The 19,552-nt window shown below is 41.5% G+C and overlaps 1 protein-coding gene across 6 annotated transcripts in view; it reads left to right on the top strand.

Moving 5' to 3' along the window:
- The window catches only part of LOC136738487 (intersectin-2), a 235,780-nt gene that overhangs the window by 187,786 nt on the left and 28,442 nt on the right, over positions 1 to 19,552 (top strand). For all 6 annotated transcript variants that reach the window (XM_066698568.1, XM_066698407.1, XM_066698655.1 and 3 more), the window contains 4 exons: positions 6,216 to 6,261; positions 6,958 to 7,079; positions 7,450 to 7,546; positions 13,553 to 13,744. In XM_066698568.1, the coding sequence (XP_066554665.1) occupies positions 6,216 to 6,261; positions 6,958 to 7,079; positions 7,450 to 7,546; positions 13,553 to 13,744 (457 nt within the window). The remainder of the gene's footprint in view (positions 1 to 6,215; positions 6,262 to 6,957; positions 7,080 to 7,449; positions 7,547 to 13,552; positions 13,745 to 19,552) is intronic.

The following is a 19,552-nucleotide window of genomic DNA, read 5'->3' as shown; positions in this document are numbered from 1 at the left end:
CCAAGGCTCATTGATGTAATTGGGGAGCAAAGGCTGGCCCGCGTGGTCCGATCCAACGGAAGAGCTACTGTAGTTCAAATTGCTGAAAAAGTTAATGTTGGTTCTGATAGAAAGGTGTCAGAACACACAGTGCAGTTTGTTGCGTATGGGGCATGCTGACCCCTGTCCACTGCCGAAAGCACCTACAATGGGCACATGAGCATCAGAACTGGACCACAGAGCAATGGAAGAAGGTGGCCTGGTTTGATGAATCATGAGTTCAAGGTGTTGACTTGGCCTCCAAATTCCACAGATTTCAATCCAATCGAGCATCTGTGAGATGTGCTGGACAAACAAGTCTGATCCATGGAGGCCCCACCTCGCAACTTACAGGACTTAAAGGATCTGCTGCTAACATCTTGGTGCCAGATACCACAGCACACCTTCAGAGGTCTAGTGGAGTCCATGCCTCGACGGGTCAGGCTGTTTTGGCGGCAAAAGGGGGACCTACAGAATATTAGGCAGGTGGTCATAATGTTATGGCTGATCGCTGTATAGCTATGCAATAACAGTTGTCAATTGTGTATATTTATATATCTATTAGGATTAATATCTCCATGACCACAAAATATAGGATTTTAAATCAGATTTATTCCAATGAATGTATTTTGCATGAAGTAGTCAGGTTTCCATCAAGCCTTTTTTGCGATAAAAGTCCTGTCCAATAAAAAAACTTTACAACAGGTTTGATGGAAACCGCAAATGTTGTTTGAATTTCATAAAACTTCGACCAAACTTTTTTACGTTCGACAGAGGTGGATTTTTCATACGTTGATATTGACGGTTTTATGACAAAAGAGGCTGAGGCACAAGGCTTGCTCTGGTATTGTGGTGTGCGATCTGCGTTTCTACTACCCCAGACAGTTTGATGTAGCTGCGCATCATCCTCTCCCATTTGGCAGTGCACACAGCATATACACAACGATGAATGGTGATCTTGCTGACTGGACGATGGTGACTTAGCATTCTCTGTCCAATCACTCAGCACAAACTTTCCAAGGTTAGCTTGGACATTCTGAAATGTCTGAAACAAATGCCTCTCCACTACAACCTCCCAGAACTGTCTCATGCATTGTTTCCCAAGGATTTGGTGCACTATGCCGTGGTCGGGACAGAGGGCCATTGCCTGCATCATGATCATATGGAAAAGTACTTAGTTCCTTTATAAGATGAACCACAAATCAGGTTGTGACGCATCATAATTACCCAATATTAATACATTCTTGATGAATTCTCTCCATTTTGTGGGACTTGGGCTAGCTGGCCAGCCATCAAGAGAAGGCTATAGGTTGGAGTTTGTCAACAATATTTCTATGCGCAAATAAACTTTTAGGTAAAATCAATGATGGAAACACTCAACATTTCCAAAATTGTATTACACAGCACAGAATGCATGCGACTAAGGCCTTTTGCAGGAAATTGTCAACATTTTAACATATTTTGTTTGCTAGTCAAAGTCAGTTGGAAACGCACCTTGGCTTGGAAATTGCGCATATACTTTTTATGCGAATGTAAGATTCTTCACACAAAACATGGATGGAAACGTAGTTCGTGAAAGAGCTGTCATTGGCAGGAAACTTTATTTCACTGTTAATCTGGTCCAAAATAAGGCATGAAAATTAATTTAAGGGACCCATTTTTTTAAAGTTGTATCCCTAGAAAGTATTTTAAAAGTATACACAAGCTAAGCATGACATTTGGGAACCAACAATTTAGTATCTTCATTTAAATATTTCAGTGACCAATCTCTTATCCTCAAAACTCATTAAATCCAAGCTGCAAGAGAAAATGATAGGTTGCGAACCCCGGTTAACTGAAAAAGGAAGCACTGCCCAAGGGGGAGGGGTTTCTGTGCATTTCCATAGGAAACCAATCGAAACGTTACCCTATCAAAGCTGCCATTAGCCCCTGTGCCTGTCACTCAAATAGGTCCCTTCCCAATTCCTGTTTCTATAAAAGGTGACATCTACACAGGATCTTCCTCTTTTGCCAGGAGCTAGGACTCGCACTGCCCAAGGGTTGCAAGGTGGCATGATTCCTTTTTCAGATAACCGGGGTTGCATTCGCAAACTATTGTTATCTTTCTTGGGGCCACACCTGGGCTGCCCAGGAGCAAGGACCGCAGTCACACTCTTACTGGCAACAGTCTACAACCAGCATATACGAAGTGGGGCTACAGAGGTCAACTCTTATGCCCTCCGTTTACACAATAGCAAGCCACAATGTACTCTACACAATATACAGCGCGGGGCAATAAAGCAACTCTTGCACCCTCCGTGTGACAACATGGCAGTGGACCCCTGCTCCCGTAGGTGCTGTTACACTTAACAATGTTGTACAAATGAACTACAGTGAGGGAAAAAAGTATTTGATCCCCTGCTGATTTTGTACGTTTGCCCACTGACAAAGACTGAAATCCTGCAGTGCCCGCAAGGTCCCCCTGCTCAAGAAAGCACATGTACAGGCCCGTCTGAAGTTTGAATGAACAGCTGAATGATTCAGAGGAGAACTGGGTGAAATTGTTGTGGTCAGATAAGACCAAAATCGAGCTCTTTGGCATCAACTCAGCTCGCCGTGTTTGGAGGAGGAGGAATGACCCCAAGAACACCATCCCCACCGTCAAACATGGAGGTGGAAACATTATGCTTTGGGGGTGTTTTTCTGCTAAGGGGACAGTACAACTGCACCGCATCAAAGGGACGATGGACGAGGCCATGTACCGTCAAATCTTGGGTGAGAACCTCCTTCCCTCAGCCAGGGCATTGAAAATGGGTCGTGGATGGGTATTCCAGCATGACAATGACCACAGCCAAGGCAACAAAGGAGTGGCTCAAGAAGAAGCACATTAAGGTCCTGGAGTGGCCTAGCCAGTCTCCAGACCTTAATCCCATAGAAAATCTGTGGAGGGAGCTGAAGGTTCGAGTTGCCAAACGTCAGCCTTGAAACCTTAATGACTTGGAGAGGATATGCAAAGAGGAGTGGGACAAAATCCCTCCTGAGATGTGTGCAAACCTGGTGGCCAACTACAAGAAACGTCTGACCTGTGATTGCCAACAAGGCTTTTGCCACCAAGTACTAAGTTGAAGGGGTCAAATACTTATTTCACTCATTAACATGCAAATCAATGTATAACTTTTTTTAAATGCGTTTTTCTGGATTTTTTTGTTGATATTCTGTCTCTCACTGTTAAAATACACCTACCATTAAAATTATAGATTGATCATTTCTTTGTCAGTAGGCAAACGTACAAAATCAGCAGGGGATCAAATACTTTTTTCCCTTACTGTATATACACCATGGGATTCAGGAGCCAGATCATCCACCTCTCGAATAACACAGGAGCAGTTGACGCCTGTCGATTAGCATAGCTAACACAGGGCAACAGCAGCTCTACCATGTTAAACAAATGAACTATGTATACAGCGGGGCACTTGAGCCAGCTTGAGTGGCCTCCACTGAGAACAGCAACATTGGTCCCCTGCTCCATGGTGCACTGCCAGGGCGGGCCACAGACCTGCTGACCAAGGATCTATATACACAGTGAGGCAGCGAGAGCAGCTTGGGTGCCATCAGCTGGGAACAGCGGCAGTGGCTCTCCAGTCTACTAGCAGCGCTAGGACAGGCCACAGTCCTGCTGTCTACATATAGTATATACATATAGTCGGTACAGGCAGGTTGTACCACCACCACCAACACAATGCAATAATAAACAAGCTATATTACCTGAAGGCCAACAGACCCTGGGAACACATCAACAGGACAGTCATCAAGTCCAGGAGCAGCTTGCATGGGTGCTCAACTAGAAGGCAAAGTCCAAGTATGAAGGGAAACATGGTTCTAAAATATATATATAAAAATATAGAACCGGATAAATGTAAGCAGCGATGCCCAAGCTGCAGCCGCACAAATGTCTGCCAAGGGGGCGCCTACTGAATAGTGGCTACTATCACGTTTGACAGACAGAGTAAGATCTCCTACAGCTGCCGCCACAGGATGAAGTGTGTGCACAAGCCGGTGGAGGGGCCCCTTATGCGGGCTAAATCTCTTACGACAGACCGAGGCTTAGGCCAGTCGTCCGGGCCTTGGATTCTACTACCGCTGCTGAAGCTCCCGCTGTGGAGGTAAAAGCACTTGTGGACAAAACCAACATAGCGACTAGACAAATGAATATGTATAAGGCATATACACTCACCTAAAGGATTATTAGGAACACCATACTAATACTGTGTTTGACCCCCTTTCGCCTTCAGAACTGCCTTAATTCTACGTGGCATTGATTCAACAAGGTGCTGAAAGCATTCTTTAGAAATGTTGGCCCATATTGATAGGATAGCATCTTGCAGTTGATGGAGATTTGTGGGATGCACATCCAGGGCATGAAGCTCCCGTTCCACCACATCCCAAAGATGCTCTATTGGGTTGAGATCTGGTGACTGTGGGGGCCAGTTTAGTACAGTGAACTCATTGTCATGTTCAAGAAACCAATTTGAAATGATTCGACCTTTGTGACATGGTGCATTATCCTGCTGGAAGTAGCCATCAGAGGATGGGTACATGGTGGTCATAAAGGGATGGACATGGTCAGAAACAATGCTCAGGTAGGCCGTGGCATTTAAACGATGCCCAATTGGCACTAAGGGGCCTAAAGTGTGCCAAGAAAACATCCCCCACACCATTACACCACCACCACCAGCCTGCACAGTGGTAACAAGGCATGATGGATCCATGTTCTCATTCTGTTTACGCCAAATTCTGACTCTACCATCTGAATGTCTCAACAGAAATCGAGACTCATCAGACCAGGCAACATTTTTCCAGTGTTCAACTGTCCAATTTTGGTGAGCTTGTGCAAATTGTAGCCTCTTTTTCCTATTTGTAGTGGAGATGAGTGGTACCCGGTGGGGTTTTCTGCTGTTGTAGCCCATCCGCCTCAAGGTTGTACGTGTTGTGGCTTCACAGATGCTTTGCTGCATACCTCGGTTGTAACGAGTGGTTATTTCAGTCAAAGTTGCTCTTCTATCAGCTTGAATCAGTCGGCCCATTCTCCTCTGACCTCTAGCATCAACAAGGCATTTTCGCCCACAGGACTGCCGCATACTGGATGTTTTTCCCTTTTCACACCATTCTTTGTAAACCCTAGAAATGGTTGTGCGTGAAAATCCCAGTAACTGAGCAAATTGTGAAATACTCAGACCGGCCCGTCTGGCACCAACAACTATGCCACGCTCAAAATTGCTTAAATCACCTTTCTTTCCCATTCAGACATTCAGTTTGGAGTTCAGGAGATTGTCTTGACCAGGACCACACCCCTAAATTCATTGAAGCAACTGCCATGTGATTGGTTGGTTAGATAATTGCATTAATGAGAAATTGAACAGGTGTTCCTAATAATCCTTTAGGTGAGTGTATTACACTATATTAAAGGCACTATATTAAAACGGCTAGATTTAATGTTCTGTGAGTGGACTGAAACTGAAACCAAAAGCGCAGCCGGACTTCCAGAGCGCGGACTTCCAGAGCGCGGACTGCACAGAACGGTAGTGTTAATACTAATATTAACAACACACACACACACACACACACACAAACAAGGGTTGGTGGTGGATAATACTATTAAAAGTGAAACCAGTTACCGAGTCACAGACACAGTCTTATGTCTCAGGCAAAAGAGGAAGATCCTGTGGTAACGTCACCTTTTATACATCAAAGTAAGTGAGAAGGGACCTGTTTGAGTGACAGCACAGGGGCCAATGGCAGCTTTGACAGAGTTCAGTCGGGTTCCTAAAGAAGTGCACAGAAGCCCCTCCCCCTTTGGGCAGTGCTTCCGACTTGAAAGATAATAAGTATGTGATGGTTGAATGTTTCACAATTAATAAAGATTTCATAGTATTTCATGTGATTCAGTGTATACACTATATATATATATATATATATATATATATATATATATATATACACACACACACACACAATTCAAGTCCTAATTGAAGTAAGATAAACTAAGATATTATCAACAATATATAGGAGAAATGTGGTACTGTTAGTACTGTTAGTTAGTACTGCTTGGATTGGTATCAAAACATGTATAATTCCTAATAATAGAAAAGCAGTTATAATGTATGATTGTTAAAGTACTAGAATAAGTACAGATAATAACTACTGCTGCTTATTTTCAGGCTTCAAATAATGCTAGCCGAACTGGAGCATCAGGCAAAAAGCCAGGTATGGGTTCAGTTTTCAAACATGTTAATTTCTAATAGAGAGATCTTAGATATATCAAATAATTCATACTTTTTAACTTTTTTTGATTTTATTTTATTTTGTATTTCATATTTAAATAACCTATATGTAAATACTTTATACATGTTTATTGTTACATGTTATTATTTATTTGTTAATTAATAGATTGTGTATTAAACATATTGAACAGTATTTTAACAAACAATAATAAATCAATATTTTTAAATGCAGAATATTGGTGTGTATCTATATTATATTTAATTACTCCTTAATTTATATACTGGGATACTCAAAATGTCAGGAGATATTGTACATTTTCTGATATACATTTTTTTAGCCCATTTTATTATTTTTTAACAAGCATTATTAATTATGTAATAGGTGTGCATCATCAACCTTTTCTCCAATGTTAAGCACAATATACATAAATATGTACCTTCTTTTTCATGACAATGGAAAAATCAAGGTACTCTGAGGTTCAGACCCTTCCCTACCTCATCTCTTACTTTAATCTCATTACTGATTTGCTTGTTAAAATATCTTGGTCTTTACACCTCTACAATGTAATGTATATTTAATGTCACTGATAGCATCATTGGGTAAGGTTTGTTGTTGGGTACATACAGATCCGAAGCTTCACCATTTTACAGGACAAGTTTTGTGTTTATGTTTTACCAGAAATTGCCCAGGTGACCTCAGTATACACAGCCACAGGAACAGAGCAGCTCAGTCTTGCATCTGGCCAGCTCATCCTCATCTTAAACAAAAACCCTTCTGGATGGTGGCTTGGGGAGCTACAGGTTAGTTTTAAAAACATTTGTCCTTGTTTTATGATTTTGTCACACCCTAAAACAGCTGATATTGTCAGTCATTTGCTGTCATCAGCTAGTAGCTGCTTGAAATAATAGGATCATTCAGACAGACATCTGTGGGATGAAATTGTTTTACTGTTATATTGAAAATCAATTTCTCTGATATTTTGAATATCAGCTTAGTACAGTGCAAAAACATGAAGATGATTGTCTTTATTGAATTCCAATGGCTAGTCAGTTGTAATAAATGTATATTTCAGTGCCTTCCATTCATGTTTTCAGATTATTTCCACAAAGGAGAAATGTATTTGAGAAGTAGTTTAACATTCACTTTCCTGCATTTATTTATACTTTTCAGGCAAGAGGGAAAAAACGTCAAAAGGGATGGTTTCCTGCAACTCATGTAAAACTTTTGGGCCCAAACAGTGGAAAAACTACCCCAGCCCTGGCTCCAAGTAAGAGCTGCTTTAGCTTGTCTTTAAATACAAACATTGTATATTTTGACCAAACTTACTTTTGGACCCACTCAATTCATATGCAAGTCTTTATTAAGAAAATAATTTTGCATATCAATCTTTTGGAAATTAAAATTGGCAAAGATTTATAATTTAATCAGTTCAAAATAAGTACTGAGGGCTTGTCTTAATTCAAAAAGGCCTGATTAAATAAAAAATGTTTGTCCTGCAAATCGCTTGCAGAAGCATTAGTGGTGTGGAATGATTAATGAACATTAAGAAATGAGAAACCAAAGCTAGCTATCTTAAAACATTTGTTAGAGAAAAGAAAGAAAAGAAAAAAGGCATAATTCAATCTAGCTTAAGCTGAATGCCCTGAAGACAAATGAAAACAACAAAAAATATTATTTTTTCAGTATAAATGACAGTCCTCAAGATACTGAAGGAAAATTACTAGATAAGTAATAAATAAGGGTAGTTTGAGACACTGCAGGTCAATATAACATGCCAACCAAAACCATGGTATCCGAATTTACTTTGGATATAAATTCATATGTGTCTCTTTGTATGTTTGTACGTTTACAGTTTGCGCAAGGTAAATGTCGGTATTTTGTCTTTTTCATTTACTGTATAGTCCAGAATATGACTAAGAGAGTCATAAGTCACAAATAGTTACAGAATGATATCTAAAAAATGCCAGTTAAATATGTTGTAATAACAGAGTGTAACACGGCTGGGGGTTGGGACGTGTTGACACGGGGTCAAGGTTAGTGCACAGGGAGACAGACAAACCAGGAAGCCACAGATGGGTTGAAAACGGAGCATTCCGTTATTTTATTAATGGCAGTTGGTTTGCGAGACGGGGTCTTGTAAAGAATTTAAAAAAAAGAAAAAAAAAAAAAAAGAAACCTATACTCCGTGCTCGGGTCTGGCTAACCTCTTGCTGGGCGTCGGCCTTAACTAGCTCCGGACCTCCGAGAGGCTTACCGGTTTAGGAAACAAAAGAAACAAAACAAATAGGAAGAAGGAAGGCTCTTGGTCTTTGGCCCGTTCAGGTTCCTTATTTCCAACTCCCTCTTTTCCTCCCTGTTGTACTCCCTGTCAAACAAAGGAAACCCATCCCCTTATGTAGGAAGTTGAGTCAGGTTAACGAGCACCAGGTGTGGTGGACTTGAATCACCTGCACCTGCTGTGGGGCTGGGATCTTCTCCATGTAGGAACGCAGTACATCAAACTGCCGGTAGATGGTGCCATTTCCACATATAGTACCTCCCATCCAAGATCATTCCCCTTACAGCCTTACACACCCTCCCTTCCAGCTCTGAGGTGGGGTCGGGAGCGATGGAAGCCCAGAGAGTGTGGACCCTCGATAGGTGTCTGCATTCCCGTGTCTGGAACCAGACCTGTGGATGACAGTAAACTTAAAAGGCTGTAAGCTCAGGAACCATCTCGTCACTCGGGCATTTTTCTCCTTATTTTGTGCCATCCATGTAAGTGGAGCATGGTCAGTAACCAAGGTGAGCTGGCGGCCCAGGAGGTAATACTTCAGGGTCTCTAGTGCCCATTTAATAGCCAGGCACTCCTCTTCTGCTCTCTGGGTAGGAGTTTCCTGATAAGGTAGAGAACCGGGTGTTCCTCACCTTCCGTGGCTTGTGAAAGGACGGCGCCCAAACCCGTTTCGGGGGCGTCCGTGTGTACGAGCATGGGTGCGTTGAAGTCAGGGGTCACCAGGATCGGTTGGGAACACAGCGCTTTCTTCAGTTCCTTGAAAGCCCCGTCGGCAGCCGTGGTCCACTGCACCATCTGCGGTTGTTTGTTCCTTGTCATTTCTGTGAGGGGAGTCGCTATCGTAGCGAAATTGGGTATAAAATGGCGATAGTAACTGACTAACCCCAGAAATGCTCTCACCTGTTTCTTATTCACAGGTCTGGGCCAGTCTTTAATTGCTGCCACTTTCTTCTCCTGAGGCTTAATCAGGCCCCGACCGATTGTGAACCCCAGATAGTCTGCCTCGTTGAATGCCAATTTGCATTTGGCTGGGTTGGCCGTCAGTCCGGCTCTCCTAAGGGAATTAAGCACAACTTGTACCTTTGGCAAGTGCGTTTCCCAATCCTCACTGTGGATGACAACGTCGTCGAGGTAGGCGGCGGCATACTGATGGTGGTCCCTCAGAACTCGGTCCATTAAACGCTGGAACGTTGCAGGTGCGCCATGAAGTCCGAAGGGCAGCATGCGGTACTGGAAGAGACCGTCCGTGGTTGAGAAAGCAGTCTTCTCTCTGGCAGCGGGAGTGAGTGGGACTTGCCAATACCCCTTGGTCAAGTCCAGGGTGGTGATGAACCGTGCCTGGACCATTTGGCCTCTGATTCTGACAGAACATTCTGGTGGGGGTTCCACTCTGGTTTCCAGGAAGGTGGTCAAGAGATTACAGCCCTTACTTTCCAAGTGTCTGGAAGAAGATTCAGTTGGCATGGGGACATCATTCAGGTGGTATTGCCATGCGATATGTCCGGTCTCCCCACAGCGGTGGCACGTCCAAACATCTCGGTCAACTAGGCCCCTCGACCCCTTTCCTTCGAGGTCTCTTTTCCTTGCCTCTTTCGTAGTGGAGGTTCTGCTCTTTAGTTTTGTTCCTAACTCTTTAAATTTGTCTTGCAGAACCTCTTCCATACTTTTTCCTATGTCATTGGTTCCAATGTGGACCATGACCAGTGGATTCCCCCTGGCTTTGGCCAGTAGCCTGTCTACTAGTTTAGGGAGATCTGCAACCTGAGCACCAGGCAGGCAAGATACCATGTGGGTCTCCTTATCACTAGAACACACTGTGTGATCTACACCTCTAAGAATTGAGTCTCCTACTATTACTACCTCCCTCTTCTGTGGAGGAGTGGGCACCATGGTGCTCTGGTGCTCAACTGCCCTCCCATTACCCTCTGAGCTGTCACTGTCTAACTCGGTGTCCAGTTCAGTAAGATGAGCCTCAAGATCAAAACAAGACCATCCACATTTTAGTATAACACACACCCGTAGAGAGCTCAAAATGTTAAGATGGAAAACTCTGGATTTTGGACTATGGATTTTACATAATTGGATCTGAACTTTGTTTGATAATACAGCTGTGAACTGCTCTGATACAAGAGTCCTCCTTTCCTGTTGAGGCAACCACCACTGTGTTGTCCATCCGAACAAGCACGTCTGTCCCATAAGACTGGCAGAAAGTAACACAGTCCGAGGAGCAATGCTTGTAACTCCAGGACATTGTATTATTGATTGATTTCCCCCTTGCTCCCTTTCCCGTAGTTCTTGACTGTGACCTAACATCTTGATAGCACTTAGCTTTTACTTTCCAGGATGTATGACCTCACTTACTGTACTTACCTGTGTAAATTGGAAGTTCAAGAATGTTTTATACTTTGAATTGCTTTGTATAATGTAAATTTGAATTTGTAATGTTTGATGCCTTGTACTTAACTGTATTCTTGCACTTTGTATTGCACTTATGTTGTAAGTCACCCTGGATAAGGGCATCTGCCAAGAAATAAAAATAATAATAATAATAATAATAATAATGGTTGTGGAGGGCTTGTGCAGGGACCGTCCATCTGCCTCAGACTCCTCGTCCACTGCACAGACTGCTCCCCAACCTTGTTTGGAGGTGTGTGTCATCATCACCACTTGGTGGCAAACTGGCCCTAAGGGCACACTGAGGGTTAATTTGCGAGGGCTCTGCTGCCAACAGAGCACCTTCCAGCATGCCAAAGTGACTGGGACTTGGCATGCACGATCGCGATGAGGATACATCCATAGAGACCTGAACCACCACTGCAGCAGCCTCAATTGGAGAAGGCTGAGGGGGAGGGTCTGTAATGATCCGCTAGGAAGTCCAGCAGCCTCTGGCAAAGGGACACACTGACACGGGCTCTCAACTGGAAGAGGGGAGAGACATGCACTTATGGAGGCAACTGTCTCTGGCGCCAGCATGGCAACAAAATCAAGGCGAAGTCTGAGGAAATGCCCCTGCTGATTGACTAGAAGGCCCAATTGGAGAGGTGACCAAGAATCAGGTTCGTGTGGCTGTGAACCTGCTGCTGTGGAGTGAGAACAGACCAGCCAATCATCTAGATAATTGAGAATGCGGACCCCCTGACAATGCCAGGGGGCTAACACGACGTCCATGCGAGGGGCTAGCAACAGGCCGAAGGGGAGAATAGCAAACTTGAACACTCGGCCCTTGAAGGTGAAGGGCAGGAACTTCCTGTGTGCCTGTGCAATGAGGATGTGAAAGTAGGCATCTTTCAGACCTACTGTGGTGAACCAATCACTGAGTTTGATGACCTGGGACATGTTGCGCAGGTTGAGCATCTTGAAGCACAACACCTTGAGGTGGTGGTTCATGCTCCTCAGATCCAAGATGGGGTGGAAAATACCATCTTTCTTGGGCACTAGGAAGTATGGAGAATAGAAACCCTCATGCTGCCCCGGAGGGGGCACTTTGCCGAATGCTTGCCAGGAGAAACTGCAGGGAGTAGCCAACTGTTATAATTTGTAGCACATAATAAGACTCACAATAGAACAGTAAAAGCATCACATCCAAAGGACAGGGGCAAGTTATAGAACTGGCATAAAGTACTGTTACAGTAAGGAATGGAGCTCAGAATATCCAGCCTGGAAAAATGCATAAATGTGTGTGGCGTAGACCAGCTCTCCGCAGCACAAACCTCAGATACGGAAACGCACAAAAAGAGTGGCCAAGAAGTAGCCACATCCCGCATGGAATGCACTATGAGCCACTCTGGCAAGGGGAGGCTAGCAGAGGAAATGTCATCCACAATCCAGTGTCACAGGCATTCCTTAGATGAAGCCTGTCCCAAAGATCAATCTTGTCAAATACAAAGTCAACCAATACTTGAGATTTAAAAGTCACAGGCGCAGCTCGCATAGTGTTGGCGCCAGCCATGTTTTGGAACCATGATTACTGTCTTAAAACAAATACACTGTCAAAGTCTGCGTTCATTACGTTAAAAAGAACAGTGTGCCATGTTTAACCATGCCATGTGATTCTTGTTTTACTCAAGCAGATTTTCCTGTAGGATTTGGTTAAATACTTTGTTAGGTCAAACCCCAAAACCTTCTGTCACATGTCAGCAGTATAATTTACATACTGTGGTGCAAACCCCATACAAGCTTTAAGATTGGTATTTTTCAGTGATAGCTGCTTTATTGCCACCTGCTAATACAGGCCAGCTTTGTATATCAAGGTGGATATTGTTGATGTATTAACACTGACTGCCATCTCACACATAGAATTTTGTAAACCTTTCAAAGTCACCGTTGGCTTCCCTAAACAATGTCCTGCTTGCCCAGCTGCTCAGCTTCGAATGGCATTTCAATCTGGTTAATGACTGGGTGGTATGAAGCGCATTACACTTTTGAATTGTATTTAGTCATTGTATTTATTGACTTTCTTGTAACCTTCTCCTGATTTTTTTCTTCTTTACCACTTCCCCCTAACTTGTTTTGAAAGCTCATTGATCTTCATGCTTAGTTTGTCATATCACTATATTATATGAGCTATGGCTTGAGATTCCTTATCTAAGTATGGAACCTTAAAGATACAGATGCAGATGCTGAAGTCAAGATTAAATACTTTGGTTACACACAGACAGAGATCATGACACAATTTTTGTGACCTTTAAAACTAAACATTTGTACCTGAACTGATTTAGGGTTCCCATGGCAAAGGGTTGGAATACTTATGCAACTGAGAATCAGCACATTTTCTTTGTTTCATGACTGCAAATGCAGACGGCAACAAAATGTGGAAACTTTGCAGGGGGATGAATACTTTTGCAAGGCACTTATTATTGTCATACGTTAATTATTATAATTTACATATTTAATATTTTTGTCTTTATTCCTTTTGAATGTATTCCTTGTCTAATGTGTATTTTATTACAAATTGCCTTTCTTTTAATACTGCCTTTTTTCCCCTATGTAATTGTCCAGTTTGTCAGGTCATTGCCATGTACGATTACAAAGCAGCAAATGAGGATGAACTCAGCTTCTCCAAAGGGCAGTTACTCAATGTCTTTGACACAAATGATGCTGATTGGTGGAAAGGAGAACTGAACGGTGACATGGGGTTGTTCCCAACCAATTATGTGAAGATGACAACAGAATCAGATCCGAGTCAGCAATGTAAGTGTAAAACCTTTATATATATTTTGTTTTTGTTTGTTTGTTTTTTGTATATATACACACATATATATGTGTATATATATATATATATACACACACACACATATATATGTATGTACAGTGAGGGAAAAAAGTATTTGATCCCCTGCTGATTTTGTACATTGTATTTGTATTTGTACAATACCCATCCACGACCCATTTTCAATGCCCTGGCTGAGGGAAGGAGGTTCTCACCCAAGATTTGATGGTACATGGCCCCGTCCATCGTCCCTTTGATGCGGTGCAGTTGTCCTGTCCCCTTAGCAGAAAAACCCCCCCAAAGCATAATGTTTCCACCTCCATGTTTGACGGTGGGGATGGTGTTCTTGGGGTCTTTCCTCCTCCTCCAAACACGGAGTTGAGTTGATGCCAAAGAGCTCGATTTTGGTCTCATCTGACCCCAACAGTTTCACCCAGTTCTCCTCTGAATCATTCAGATGTTCATTGGCAAACTTCAGATGGGTCTGTACATTGTACATGTGCTTTCTTGAGCAGGGGGACCTTGCGGGCGCTGCAGGATTTCAGTCCTTCACGGCGTAGTGTGTTACCAATTGTTCTCTTGGTGATTATGGTCCCAGCTGCCTTGAGATCATTAACAAGATCCTCCCGTGTAGTTCTGGGCTGAGAGTTTGGAATCTGATTGATTGATTGCTTCTGTGGACAGGTGTCTTTTATACAGGTAACGAGCTGAGATTAGGAGCACTCCCTTTAAGAGAGTGCTCCTAATCTCAGCTCGTTACCTGTATAAAAGACACCTGGGAGCCAGAAATCTTGCAGATTGATAGGGGATCAAATACTTATTTCCCTCATTAACATGCAAATCAATTTATAACTTTTTTGAAATGTGTTTTTCTGGATTTTGTTGTTGTTATTCTGTCTCTCACTGTTAAAATACACCTACCATTAAATTTATAGACTGATCATTTCTTTGTCAGTGGGCAAACGTACAAAATCAGCAGGGGATCAAATACTTTTTTCCCTCACTGTATATTATATGTATATATTGTGTGTGTGTATATATATATATTTCATATCTAAAACATTCAAATGTGTTTACTTCTCTACTCCTTCAACACAGTTTTAAGATATTTCAGTAAAATTAAACATTGTTTAAAGCTTAATGATATTTAAATAAATACAATTTGAACAATTAAAAATACATGAGACTTCATCAGACAATTCACTACCTATGGAGGAACCAATTCAATTCTTACATTAAGAAAGGGAAGTACTCAAAATACAATATTCACCTAAGGTTCATGTTAGGATTCATTAAACATTTGAATTAATAGCACTGTGCAGAATGTTTCAGTTTAGTTATACAGTACTATAAGGAAGTTGAGCAAACCCTCTGTGGTCATGAAACATCTTCCTTGATATGTTTGGTATTAAAAGCATCTGCCTCAGTTGTGCAATCATATATTCCAATCTTTTAATCTTCATTTAAAATCTTCATGTGGATATTTATACTTATCTATCTATATATCTATCTATCTATTAATCTCTATATATACAGTTAGATCTAAAAATATTTGGACAGTGACACAATTGTCATCATTTTGGCTCTGTACGCCACCACAATACATTTGAAAGGAAACAAGATGTGCCTTAAGTGTAGACTTTCATCTTTAATTTGAGGGTAGTTACAAGTTGGGTGAACGGTTTAGGAATTACACCCATTTTGATATGTGGTCTCCCCAATTTTAGGGTCTCAAAAGTATTTGGACAAACTAACATAATCATTAATTAAATTGTGAGTTTCAATACTTTACATTACATTATTTGTCATTTAGCAGACGCTCTTATCCAGGGCGACTTACATTCGTATTCATTTATACAGCTGGGCATTTTACTGGAGCAATCTAAGTGAAGTACCTTGCTCAAGGGTACAACTGCACTGCCCCACCCGGGATTTAAACCCACAAGTCTGGAACCCATAGACATCACCAGATGCTGGGTTTCTTCCCTGGTGATGCTCTGCCAGGCTTGTACTGCAGCTGTCTTTAGATCCTGCTTGTTCTTTGGTGTCCAGAACAGTTTGGTGATTCTCACGATTATGCAGTCATTTCCCCCTAAAAAGCAAAATAAAAATGAAGGAAAACAGGCTTGATCTCACCCACTGCACAGTCCAATTGGGGTAGAGATCCTGTTGGGGTAATACTTTAATAGTAAATCCAATGTCGAATGCATTCACAATACTCTGTTATGTCATCCTTTAACAAAGATTCTTCTTCTTTAACATTCTTCTTTAACAAAGATTGCCACTTCTTTAAAATAGCAAAAATAAAATAAAATAAAGAGAAGACCAAGGATGAGTGATCAAGTGATCCAAGGATCCTATCCAGTCTATTTTTGAATTTTCCCAAATTCTCAGCTTCAACCACATCGCTAGGGAGTTTGTTCCAGATTGTAACAACTCTCTGTGTGAAGAAATGTCTCCTGTTTTCTGTCTTGAATGCCTTGAAGCCCAATTTCCATTTGTGTACGTGGTTCGTGTGTCCCTGCTGATCAGGAAAAGCTCCACTGGTTTGATGTGATCGATGCACTTCATGATTTTGAAGACTTGAATCAAGTCCCCACGTAGTCTTCTCTGATCTAGGGTGAAAAGGTTCAGTTTCCTCAGTCTCTTCGAGTAGGACATTCCCTTAAAACCTGGAATAAGTCTGGTTGCTCTCCTCTGAACTGTCTCTAGAGCAGAGATATCCTTCTTGAAGTGTGGTGCCCAGAACTGTACACAGTATTCCAGATGAGGTCTAACTAGCACATTGTACAGTCTTAACATTACTTCCCTTGTTTTAAATTCTACACTTTTCACAATAGCATTTTGTTTGCCTTTTCTATCGCTTCCCCAAATTGTTTGGATGGGGAAAGTGAGGAGTCCACGTAGACTTTCTCATGCATTACTTCATCTAGTTCTATTCCTCCCATAGTATAATTATAGTGGACATTTTTGTAACCTGCATGTAATATCTTGCACTTGTCCACATTGAATTTCAATCTCTGAGAATATGTTTTTTTATTAAGATGCTCCTCAATTTTCTGTCTAATCATTTTTTACAAGTAATGAAGGTGAGATTGATTGTTCTCTAATTTCCTGGCTGAGTTTTGTCCTGTTTCTTGTGGATTGGTATGACATTTGCCATCTTCCAGTCAGTTGGCACATCCCCTGTTCTAAGTGTCTTCGGAATATTTGAGTTAGTGGCCTATAAATAATTTCCCTAATTTCTTTAAGTACTGTAGGAAATATACCACCTGGCCCAGGTGATTTGTTTGTTTTTAATTCTGCTAGTCCCTTTAGTACCTCCTCCTCATTCATCCTGATCTCTCTTAGGGTTTGACTGGACTGATTGTTAACCTGTGGCATATTATCTGTTTTTTATTTTGTAAAAACCTCTGTGAAATACTCATTTGTTTTCCAAGATACTTCAATTTTGCAATTTAGCTGTTCACTTCCTCCTTTATTGACCTCTTGCTGTTGTAGTATTGAAAAAAGCTCTTTGCATTAGTTTTAGCTCCAAGAGCTATGTTTCGTTCTATTTCCCTCTTTGCTTTCCTGATCCCTTTCTTAAGATCTCTTTGCAGTTCAACATATTCCTTGTATTTTGTTTAATCTCTATCCCTTTTGTATGTGCTATACAACATTTTCTTCCTTTTGATATTTTTTTGCATACCTCTATTAAACCATTTTGGCCAATGTTTTGGTCCTCAATTTGCTAAGTTTTGGTACAAATTTCTCCTGAGCCTCAAGTAGTATATTCTTAAAATATAACCATCCATTTTCAACTGAATCTGTATCCAATGTGCTCCAGTCTAACTCTTCTAAGTGCCGCCTCATACCTTCAAGGTTTGCTTTTCTAAAAGGGTAAAGGTGATCACTCAGAATAACTTTGTAATGATTTGCAGTGACTCTTCCCTATAAGGGGACAAGTGGACCCAAACCATGCCAGGAATCCCCCCACAGCATAACAGAGCCTCCGGATGTCCTCACTGTAGGGGTCAAGCAGTCAGGCCTATACCGTTCTCGTACCGTGTACACCACACATGCACTTGCCCACTTGTCGAGAACTCTAGCCAGTTGAGCAGTCTTTGTGACTGAAGCTCCTGCCATTTGTGCCCCAATAATGACCCCTTTTTTCAAAGTCATTTAGATCCTTTCCTCTTGCCATCTAGATCCAAAATTGAGGTCATCTGGACCTGCCCAGCATTTTTATACATGCCACAGAGCATGATAGGATGTTAATTGCTTAATTGTATCATGCAGTACACCTCTTTGGAGGCATGTGCATTCATTATGTTCCTCCACCTATTTATTCAGGTTTTTTCATTAATTTGTCACCCATTTGTATATATAAAATTATACAATATTAAAACTATATAACTGATTGTAACTAACTGGCAGAACTTATTCTTGAGAACAACTAATACTTTTATAAATATGCCAATAACACCTGTGGGATCCATAAATTACTCAAACAATTTTTCACAAATTCAGTGTTTTACCTGGATAACCTCCACACAAGCTTAATCAATTACAATAAGTGTTGCTAAATAAATTAATCACATATCTAGTATAAAATTGTGTGTGACATCCACATTTATTTAGTTTTTTGTATGGGATTATTTACCTTGACCTGACACCAGTGGATCAGGTAGTGGTTGAATGAATTGCTACTTTTTCAAGAATACTTGAACATCTGCCTGTCATTTTTCACATTGGTTTCACAGGCAACTAGAAATCTCAGGAGGCACACAATACTAGCATTACCATATTTCAAATAGTTACTGGTATTTAGGGTTCACCAATATAATGAAAATGTTTGCAGCTTTATGCGATTGATCACATAAAATATTATGTTATGCATATTATGCCTATACAAAAGTGTAGTTGCCTACTTGCCTGCCCAGCAATCGATCTCAGATGCATTTTTCTGCACAGAAAAATGACAAAAATAAATTAAGCTACTCACATGTTTTTAATTGCTGCTTCCAGATGCCCTTTTCTGCTTCCAGATGCCCTCTCTTGGCACTAACCAATGTGTCAACATCAGGGACTACATTTGTTGTAGTGGTAATTTTCATGATGTTGTTCAGATGTCTATGTGTGAGCCGAGAGTACAGTTTGTTCTTGTTGAGGTTAATTGTGGAGAATGCCTGCTCACAAACATATGTATTCCCAAACATGCAAAGGATCTTTGAGGACAACATCTTCAAGTTCATGTTGGCTAGCTATGGTGACATAATCATGATCGAGATCGTTCTTGTCTAATGCAACAGCACACACTCACATCAGCCTAAATGTGGACACAATAGGAACTACAGGCACCGTCTTCATTATTGTACTTTTACTTTTTGGTTTTCTCACATCACCCTTTGGGCTGGACTGAACCCCCCTCAACTGTATCCGGCCCGCAGGCCGTATGTTTGACACCCCTGCATTAAGCAAATCCCACAACAACCAGTCACACCCTGAAGAGGATCTACCAACAAGTTTGCCTTGACTTTAGCCTCCTACCCAAGATGGAGTGCATCTTACTCAACCCCTGGGGTCTTAGAGCCTCCCTATTCACATCTGGGAATGTACATTCAATCACAATATATGCTGCCATGATGTACAAGTTTAAACCACCTCCATGTCAGGTTAAAAAATAATCCTTATTTCTCATTTAAACCTCAGTTAGAAATAGTGGTGCAATGCATTCATGTTTTATGTGATGTGGTTGAAGCCAACAATTTGGGAATATTCAAAAATAGACTGGACTTGATCCCAGG

The sequence above is a fragment of the Amia ocellicauda genome, chromosome 1 (genome assembly GCF_036373705.1).
Source record: "Amia ocellicauda isolate fAmiCal2 chromosome 1, fAmiCal2.hap1, whole genome shotgun sequence".
NCBI classification, from domain to species: domain Eukaryota; kingdom Metazoa; phylum Chordata; class Actinopteri; order Amiiformes; family Amiidae; genus Amia; species Amia ocellicauda.
This window is presented reverse-complemented; position numbering and strand designations above follow the sequence as displayed.